Below are 10288 nucleotides of genomic sequence, written 5' to 3'. Positions count from 1 at the left end.
CATCATCACCATCCTTGTATTCAGTAACAGTTACACACCTCCTCCACCCGGTGGCAGCAGTGTCTCTCCCTGCAACCTTTGCTGCGCATGCTCGGTGTAACTGCGACACGTCGTTGACCCGGAAGTAAAACGCGTCTGTGTTTTCATCGTAATGGCGGATCTGAGAGAATCTCGTTGTTGTTGATCCTTATGTAGAGAAAAGAGACATTCTCCACCTTCTATAAGTATATATTCCAGTAGGAACAGAGAGCGCTCCATTCATACTACACTTTTACATCACCATTTAAGGCGCTTCGGCTCAACGTGATTCACTGACATGTCGTGACGACCCGAAGCCATCTCGGCTCTCCAGCGGTGTTTCCTCCTTCATTCAGCCCAGCTTCCAGCTCCATTTTGTCGGCGTTGAAGCCAAGGAAACAGCGATAGTTTGGAAGAGAGTCTGTTTGGTGTAAATGTCTCCTAAAGGAGGTAAAACGAGTCCAATGGAGTCTGTACGGCTGAAGATACATGAACACATGACGTCAGTGGTGGGAGAGGACATATTGTGTGTTTTGGACAAACAGCAGCGTGGTGCTGAGGTTTGTTGTGTGAAGAAGCTTGATGATGTCAGAGTGTTTGTGTTGGAGCGCCTCAGTGTGGTCGCAGAGTGGATGTGCAGCCTCGTGCAGAGAGAGATGGAGACACTGGAAACTCTGCTGGAGAAACAAAACAAACTGCTGGACATTGACTTTGATATGGACATCGATCTACACACTGCAGGTATGTGAGTTACACACACAACACCAAACTACACACTGCAGGTACAATTTACAATTTAGAGTGACTTACGGTAAGCAAGCACAAAACATGGGCGGCTGTGGCTCAGGAGGTAGAGCAGGTCGTCCAATGATCCATGGGTCGGCGGTTCGAATCCCGGCTTCTCCTGTCTACATGTCGAAGTGTCCTTGGGCAAGACACTGAACCGCAAATTGCTCCCGATGTGCTGGTTGGTACCTTGCATGGCTTCCGCCGCCATCGGTGTATGAATGTGTGTGTGTGAATGGGTGAATGTAATGCACAATCTATGTAAAGCGCCTTGGATAAAGGCGCTATATAAATGCACCATTTACCATGGTGCATTTATCAAATCAAATAGCCTACATGAAAATAGTCACGAAGACTCATACGTAAGCTTAGGCTAACAGTGAAATATCAATATAATGAAACTATGTGTATGTACACTATAGAGTGCTATGTCTACATAAATAGACATATAAACAATTATGCATCTAATCTACATAAGTTTAGCCTATGCATACGTCTGTAAGGTCGTCAAGGCTATGGCAAGTGCTACGAGCGGAGATAGTCTGAAGCGATGTATAAGATAGCTTGAACCAGTGCTGGTTGTCTCGTTAGAGCCCGCTGCAGTGGTGTCTGATCCCAACTTAACCGGGATGCAGAAACTTCTGGGATCGCTGAGGACTTTTGGGTTGTAAGGCCAAATATCCTGTCTCGTACGGAAAGCAATAGAGTCTCTCGCGAGGAGCGTAGCAAAATGCTGCTAGCTGCCTAAACCTCTTCGAATATATGTTATATGATGACGATGCCAGCCAACTGAGTACGTATCACCATGGCGATGCCAGGCATGTATATCCATATATGGTGTCAGCGCTGGATATTGCTGTGGATATTGTTGTCTCCATACATGGAGCTATAGGTTGTCTCCATATATGGAGCTCTCGTTGAAAGCATTCGTAACACGGTGGTGTGATGATCGGGGATCATATTATGAGTGTTATTGTTGTGAGATATTATGAATAGCCTTTGTATGGGCCTATTTATATTTACTAGAGTTCTCACATTGTTATCGGCTACACAGTACCAGGGTGGGGGGAGTGGTTGCATGTGTTTTCCCTAATCCTCCGCAGGTGGACTGATTGATGATTGACACCTAGAGAAGCTGGCCCGTCTGTCAGGGAGTGATCGGTGGAAGAAAGTTTTCCTTAAACATATAGGGGAGTGACTTGGCGATAAATATACCCAAATATTTAAACCCGGTGTCCACCCATTTAAAAGGTAGGAGTGACTGGGGGATTCTTGTAGCTGCTGGAGTTATTGGGAATAGTTCGCTTTTTTGAAAGTTAAGTTTATACCCTGAATATCTACCAAAGTGTTCCAGTATGGACATAATAGCAGGAATGGAAGACGTTGGGTTTGATATGTATAGAAGTAGGTCGTCTGCATATAATGGTACCTTATGGGTGATCCCGCCTCTCGCAATACCCTCAAACCTTGCTTCACTGCGGAGCCAGATAGATAGAAGGGCTCAATGGCGATCGCAAAGAGCAAAGGAGATAATGGACAACCTTGTTTCGTACCCCGTTTAAGGGGGAAGAAATGTAAGTGGAGGTCGTTTGTAATGACTGAAGCCACTGGAGCTGCATATAAAAGTTTAATCCATGAAATGAAATCTGAGGTGAAACCCATTTTCTCCAAGACAAAGAAAAGGTAGGTCCACTCGACCCTATCAAAGGCCTTCTCCGCGTCCAACGAGAGGACAACTTCGGGGAGTTCAGAAGGTGGTGTTTGAATTATATCCAGCAGACGCCTGGTGTTTCTTTCAGAAATGACTCATTATACATACTTTGCAGTTCCGGACAAATAAGGTTGGAGAATGTTTTATAAAACTCTGCAGTGTATCCATCGGGGCCTGGAGATTTTCCGTTTTGCATCGATTGTATAGCTTCTTGGATCTCCGACAAAGAAATTGGGTTACCAAGATTCTGGGATAGTGTTTTGTCTATTACTGAATGAGGTAAATTGTCCAGAGGGTTGTCATTTTCCCAGAGAGCTGGAGGGCATTAGAGGAGTAGAGTTCAGAGTAAAACTTAACAAAAGTTTAATTTATGTCTTTTGTATCTGAGAGTACAACACCTGTGGGGGATTTTATTTGGGTAAATAATCTGGAAGCCGCAGCCGAACGGGCCTGGTGCGCCAGAAGTTTACTAGCTGTGTCTCCTGTCTCAAAGGTACGTTGTCTAGATTTAAGCAGGAGGCGTTCAGCCTGACTTATTGATATCATGTCAAACTCTGCCTGGAGTTGAAGGCGTCTGTTGTACAAAATCGGTGTAGGAGCCATTGCATATAGATTATCTATTCTTAACAGTTCTTCAGAGATCTCGGAAAGTTTCAAAGTTTCTGACTTTCTGGCATGTGAAGTATAGGAGATAATCTGACCACGTAAAATAGCTTTGAGTGCTTCCCATACTATGGAACAGGAGACATCTGGGGTTTTGTTAATTTCTAAATAGGATTCAATTTGAGATGACAGGAACTCCTTGAAGTCATTGCGTGCAAGCATCTGAGAATTAAAGCGCCATTGTCTACTTGGAGTGTAACTTCTGGATGGATTAATCTCCAGAGAGGTGGGAGCGTGATCTGATATTACAATGCTGTGGTATTCACATGATTTAACCTTGCCTAAGAGTCTATTGTCCATAGACAATAGACAGGTTGCCTGTGTTTTCCCTAATCCTCCGCAGGTGGACTGATTGATGATTGACACCTAGAGAAGCTGGCCCGTCTGTCAGGGAGTGATCGGCCCTGACTGGCTGTCGGTCTAGAGTGGGAGTGCTCCTGATCATGGCTCTCCCTACTCTCCTATATGCTATATCAGTCAGTCTGTTCCTGGAAGGCAGTGGGGAGACAGGCCGGAATCCTCTCTCTCCCAGCCGCCACACTGACTGTGGACTCTTGCCAAACCGTTTGATATTTAGTTTGTCCCTTCGACTCTTTTGCTCTTTAGTTGTAGTGTTAATTTGTGTCTGTTTGCTAGGTCTTTTCTTTTGAGTTTGATTTTGGTGTTCTGTAAAACATTCGTTATTTCATTCTTTAATTCAACTTTATATAAATAAATATTCGCATTTTGAAGCTGGTTTCCTGTCGATCCATTCAATGTTACACTTAATTACCCCTAGACATATTGGGTTGTAACAGGTGGGTTTTCAGACTACGGAGGAAGATTGGGAGTAAGTCTGCAGTTCTGATTGCAATGGATGCCATCAGTGCATTCCATAGTTTTGGGGCCAGAAGGGAGAAGAGTTTGGGACGTGTGGAGTGTTGTCCCGGCGTTTTAGTGAATGTACTTCCAGCTTCCCTGCCTCGGCTGATCTGAGCGAGCGGGAAGGTTTGTAGGGTCTGATCAGACATGCGAAATATGGGTGTGCGCCACCTTTAGTTGCAGTAAAAGCCAGCATCAGAATGTTGTACTCTGGCAGCGACCGGGAGCCAATGGAGGGAGCGGAGAAGGGGGGAGACATGTGAAGGGGTGGGTGTGTGTGTGTGTGTGTGTGTGTGTGTGTGTGTGTGTGTGTGTGTGTGTGTGTGTGTGTGTGTGTGTGTGTGTGTGTGTGTGTGTGTGTGTGTGTGTAGCCTAAGATTCAGAGCCCTTCCCACCCCAGTCCGTTCTTGGCCAATACCACGACGTTAGCAACGGTTACTAGATAAGGATCCTGGTCAAGCTGGTCAAAATGTTTAAGCGGTGTCAATAAATATATTTGCTGTAGCATGTGTGGACCTCAGAAAGAGGGTTTGTTTTCTTACCTTGTTATGAGCAAACTAGTCCATTCCATGAATTATTTCGCTCCGTTGTGCAGTTGAATAGTAAATATTAGAAATAAAAATAGGCTCTCATTGACTTCCATTGTAACGGCTCTCAAAGTCACTATTTTAGCACATAAGCGAACACAACAAAAGCTGATTCTGACAGGTTATCACATCAGGAAAACGCATGCGGTTTTTGAGTTGTTGAGCTGATTCTAACCTTCTCTCCTCCTGTATGTGTAAAGAGGTTTCATCTGAATATGAGAAGTGGAGATCCAGTCTGGTCAAGGAAGAACCACAACCTCCACAACATCAGAGGAGATCCAGTCTGGTCCAGGAGGAACCACAACCTCCACACATTAAAGAGGAACAGGAGGAGGAGGCTGATGTGTCATCATTGACATTACTAGACTGGGAGACGAGCTGTGACACTCTCGCAGGTATATAAAATCAAATATCACATTATCGATTCTAATCTAACAAGCGACATATTGTGACCTGCTGCTTTCTGGCGAGTTCCTACGGCACCACAGGCGTGCATTAATGACCATAAAGAACACCCTCTCGTGTAATATTTCTTAATTCAGCCATTGCTCACGCCTGCTGTCAGCTGCTAATGTGTCAAAATCAAATGACTGACAGCTGTCACACAGTTTGGTACAGACTCAGAGCACCCTGCCGCTGCCATGTTCAAAATGCACACGTGTGTATGTGGAAGCTCCGCCCACAGAGGTTGTCGTATTTAAAAATATATATAATGAGGGGGAGGTGCCTGGGCGTGTGCGATAGTTATACGTCACACTATCAGTGTTTATTCCATTGGCCCGTTTGACTGTAAAGGGTTCAGCCTCCAGGAAGAAACCCTAAATACAAAGGGAATGCACCATTGCACATAAAAACCACACCAGGGGGTCTAATGAAGTACTGTCATCTCATGCAAAACTGGAAAAATACAAATATTGTGGCGCTCCATCTTTAAAGTATGTATTGTATTCCTTCATTCCAGAGCAGTGTGAGGAGTCCAGTCTGCAGGTGAAGATCAGTTCTCCAGCCACGACTGGTTCTATTAAACAGGAACCTGAAGACCACCTTAAACAGGAACCTGAAGACCACCTTAAACAGGAACCTGAAGACCACCTTAAACAGGAACCTGAAGACCACCTTAAACAGGAACCTGAAGACCACATGGATCTCAGTACGTTTAAATTACTGTCTTTATTTATTGTATTGGTGAAAGTGGGACGGTACTGACGGTGTAAAGATGTGAATCGCTTATTGATTTTAGCATTAACAATGTGACTACATCCACTCATTGATCACAATGTATTCTGAATGGGACGATGGTTTGGTTGTAATATTATTAATGGGTTCACTGAAGCTTTGCAGTTAATTCTACTTCAGTATTAACTAACCTGCTGCAGAAGACTCACTGATCTAACATTTGCAAGTCATTACTTTCTAAATAATGATGACCATAGACATATATAAAGGCTAGATGGAATACATAATGATGACCATAGACATATAGGCCTATAAAGGCTAGATGGTGCAAGGAAGTTTCTGGCGTCGTTCACCAGCGGCCATCTTGCTACAGTGAACGCTTCTGGTTTAGGATCTTGAAACACAGTGGCAGGTCGTTTGATGTGATGTGATGATGTTGTGTGTTTTCCGTGGTTCAAATATTACCTTTGATCAGCGTTTTTGTATGGTTGGTTGGCTTGGGCCTTGGTGTCAGTCTGACACAAATGAAAGCATACATGGACGTGTTGATGTTTGTGTTTTGGTGAACTTCTTTGGTACGTTCTATGGTAGCTGGATCAGCTGAAACAGAAATACTCTTAACTCGCTGAAATCTTGACACATTTACAAACAGGTTGGTTTATTGCAAACACCATCAACGTGGCTATGATTCAGGATGCTTATCTGCTTAATTCCTTTTTATATGAAAGTCCATTATAAGTATGCAGTATCATCTGACGTTTATAACAAACCAAACTGTTTGAAAATCAGTTGAAAATTGAGAAAGTTATGGTTATTAAAAAAGTACATGCACCACAGACAGAATGCTATGAGTGGGCGAGCTACCTGTAGCAAGATGGCCACAATGTGGCGAAGTCACTCTCCATTGGCCAGCAGCAGGGCCGTGTCATCTAGTCTTTCTATAACGTCACTCTCCATTGGCCAGCAGCGGGAGCGTGTCATCTAGCCTTTCTATAACGCCACTCTCCATTGGCCAGCAGCGGGAGCGTGTCATCTGGCCTTTCTATAACGCCACTCTCCATTTTCCAGCAATGGGGGCATGTCATCTAGCCTAACCCTAAACCCTAACCCTAAACCACACTATTTACAGCACAGAGCGCAGTCTGCGCACCGTCACATTTCAGTCTGCGCACCGTCACATTTCAGTCAGCGCACCGTCACATTTCAATGTTGGAAAATGTGTTGATACTTCTTCCATCCACTACTCTGCACTGAGGTACAAGATTCAAACCTTTTATAGAGTCTCTTTGTATTAATTTTCCTAGACTTTCTGCACGTCCCTGTGTGTAAAGAGGAGGTTCCACCTGAAGAGGAGAGGAGCTCCAGTCTGGTCCAGGAGAAACCACAACCTCCACACATTAAAGAGGAACAGGAGGAGCTACTTCAAAGAGCAGAAGAGGCTGGTGGGTCAACGTTGACATTACTAGCAGTGAAAAGTGAAGTTGATGATGATGAAAACAGAGAGACAGAGCCTGTAGCCGGCACCTCAACTGAACACATGAAAACACAAGCTGATGTAGAGGACTGTGGAACATCACAACCAACTAGTGATGAGCAGCTCCTCTCTTCACACTGTGTAGAGGACTGTGGAACATCACAACCAACTAGTGATGAGCAGCTCCTCTCTTCACACTGTGTAGAGGACTGTGGAACATCACAACCAACTAGTGATGAGCAGCTCCTCTCTTCACACTGTTCTGAATCTGACACTGAAGACAGTGATGAGTGGGAGGAGACTAGGGGTGATCAGTCAGCTTTAAACACACTGAAATCACAAAACACACAACATGTGGGAGGAGCCAAGCTGTCCCAGGATCTGGAATCATCAAAACAAACTGACTCCATGAGGAGTCACACAGGGAAGAAACCTTTTAGCTGTACAGAGTGTGGTACAGTGTTTAGATTAAAGCATCATCTGAAGAGACACTCAATGATTCACACAGGGAAGAAACCTTTTAGTTGTACAGAGTGTGGCAAAATGTTTAATCTAAAGGGAAATCTAAAAACACACATGAGGAGTCACACAGGGAAGAAACCTTTTAGTTGTACAGTATGTGGTAAAAGCTTTACTCGGACAGGTCATCTAAAAACACACATGATGTATCATACAGGTGAAAAGCCCTTGTCTTGTACAGTTTGTGGTAAAGGCTGTGTTAACACAAGTAATCTAAAATCACACATGATGACTCATACAGGCGAAAAGCCCTATATGTGTACAGTATGTGGTAAAGGCTTTACTCAGACAGGTAATCTAAAATCACACATGATGACTCATACAGGTGAAAAACCATATACTTGTACAGTATGTGGTAAAGGCTGTGTTAACACAAGTAATCTAAAATCACACATGAGGACTCATACAGGTGAAAAACCCTATACTTGTACAGTATGTGGTAAAGGCTTTACTGAGGGGAGTACTCTAAAAACACACATGATGACTCATACAGGTGAAAAACCCTATGCTTGTACAGTATGTGGTAAAGGCTTTACTCAGACAGGTGATCTAAAAAGACACACGAGGACTCATACAGGTGAAAAACCCTATACTTGTACAGTATGTGGTGAAGACTTTACTCACACAAGTAATCTAAAAGCACACATGAGGACTCATACAGGGGAAAGCCTTTAGTTTAAGACATATGATCAGTCAGTCTAATCCAGGATGACAATGATGCAAAATCAGAGGAATTACATAAACTGACAATATCAACATGACTGAATAAAACACACATTAATAGTATCTACTATCTTGTGTATGGATCTTATTTTCTTTTCAACATTCATTTCATTTGTATTTTCTCTTGCATTATTCCCTCCAGCTCATAGGTTACTGGTAGTACAATATGAGCATCAGTGTGTGTCCACATTGGTCAGGATTTAACAAGTCATATTCATTAATATTCATGCAATAATTAGTATGTTCATTGATATGCAGTAAATAATGGTGCAGCCAAGTGTTGACAAGCTGCTGGCTTTGTGTATCTGTTCACTGTGTGTTGACATGTGTGTTTACATTGTTAAAGGTATATTCAGTTTTTTCACTTAATTCAAATATCACTTTTTTTTGTTGTGTTAAACCTCCCTACTATAGATTGTGCTTACCATATAAGGAGTTCCTCCCTGTCCCCAGTTAACCCCTGGGGGTAAAACAAAAAACGTAGGTTTCGTTTTTGGCTAGGTGGCCCAGCCTTCAACCAATCAGGATAGAGAGGGGCCTTCCGCCAATCATGATCGAGCGGGGGCGGGCCTTGGTGTGTGTGCTGTTGGCCTGTCGCGTGTCCCCCCCACTGTACTGTGCACATGTACTGCGTGCATGTGCACATCTTGTTACCGGGGCAGACCGGGAGGTTTTCCAAATCACCCAAATCACTGAATGCTCCTTTAAAAGAACACTTACCAATTTGCAACTTATCTTCATATAATTGGTCCTCACTAATGATCATGATAAAATAGCACAATTGTTTTGACTCAGTCTGTGTCTCATAGGAGGGCTGTGGGCAGTTCAGAAACCAGTCTGTGTCTCATAGGAGGGCTGTGGGCAGTTCAGAAACCAGTCTGTGTATGAGGGCTGTGGGCAGTTCGGAAACCAGTCTGTGTCTCATAGGAGGGCTGTGGCCAGTTCAGAAACCAGTCTGTGTATGAGGGCTGTGGGCAGTTCGGAAACCAGTCTGTGTCTCATAGGAGGTCTGTGGGCAGTTCAGAAACCTGCCCACAAGTGCCATCATCGATGGGGAATCCAAGCTAATAGAAACTAAATATATTTTAACAAAAAACGATGATGTAACTTCTGACCTGCCCACAGCCCTCCTATGAGACTCAGACCGAGCAGAAATAAATGGTGGTATTTTGTGTTTATATGAAGATAGGTTGAAAAGTGGTGAAGTGATTTAAATGATCATGGTAGATTCCACAGAGACAGTGTATATTCCACATGGTTTAGTTTCTTTATAGAGTTGTTTTTATGAACTCAAAGATCCACTTTTATCTCTTGGGGAATTTTTTATTTTATTTTGTTGTGTTTAATAAAGGTTTCATCACTACTGCTCCTCTGTGTGTGATTTATCAGCAAATATTCAACTTATTGTTTATGTCCAGAATGACAAGGATATCCAAAGGTGTTAAATAAGATTAAAAAATCACACCTGTGTGAACACAAACACTCAACTAGTCATAGGTGGTGGTAGCAAAACAATGTTTGTGTTCAACACAAACCCTCAAAGCTGGACATAGGAGGGGCTAGGGGGAGGGGCTAGGGGAGGGGCTAGGGGGAGGGGCTGGGGGACGGGCTAGCACCCCTCAACAATCACATGTAATTGGAACCCATTTATTAAATAAAGGTTAAAATAAAGATTGTAGATCTGCTATTTTCTCTATTAAATAGAGTTTAAAACAGTTTGTTCATAGCGGATGTGTTTGTACGTCTGGGTCTTGGGGAGACCAACGTCCT

General features: G+C 43.5%; 1 protein-coding gene across 1 annotated transcript in view; it reads left to right on the top strand.

The window, feature by feature from the left end:
* Window positions 1-205: 205 nt before the first annotated feature.
* LOC306928035 (uncharacterized protein) overlaps window positions 206-10288 on the top strand; it is a gene marked incomplete at its 3' end in the record, with an annotated part of 61864 nt that continues 51781 nt past the window's right edge. The window contains exons 1-4 of the mRNA XM_079507955.1: window positions 206-759; window positions 4827-5021; window positions 5588-5776; window positions 7107-7244. Coding sequence (XP_079364081.1) covers window positions 453-759; window positions 4827-5021; window positions 5588-5776; window positions 7107-7244 — 829 coding nt within the window. The 5' untranslated portion in view covers window positions 206-452. The remainder of the gene's footprint in view (window positions 760-4826; window positions 5022-5587; window positions 5777-7106; window positions 7245-10288) is intronic.

The sequence above is a fragment of the Electrona antarctica genome (assembly GCF_951216825.1).
Source record: "Electrona antarctica genome assembly, chromosome: 8".
NCBI lineage: Eukaryota > Metazoa > Chordata > Actinopteri > Myctophiformes > Myctophidae > Electrona > Electrona antarctica.
This window is presented reverse-complemented; position numbering and strand designations above follow the sequence as displayed.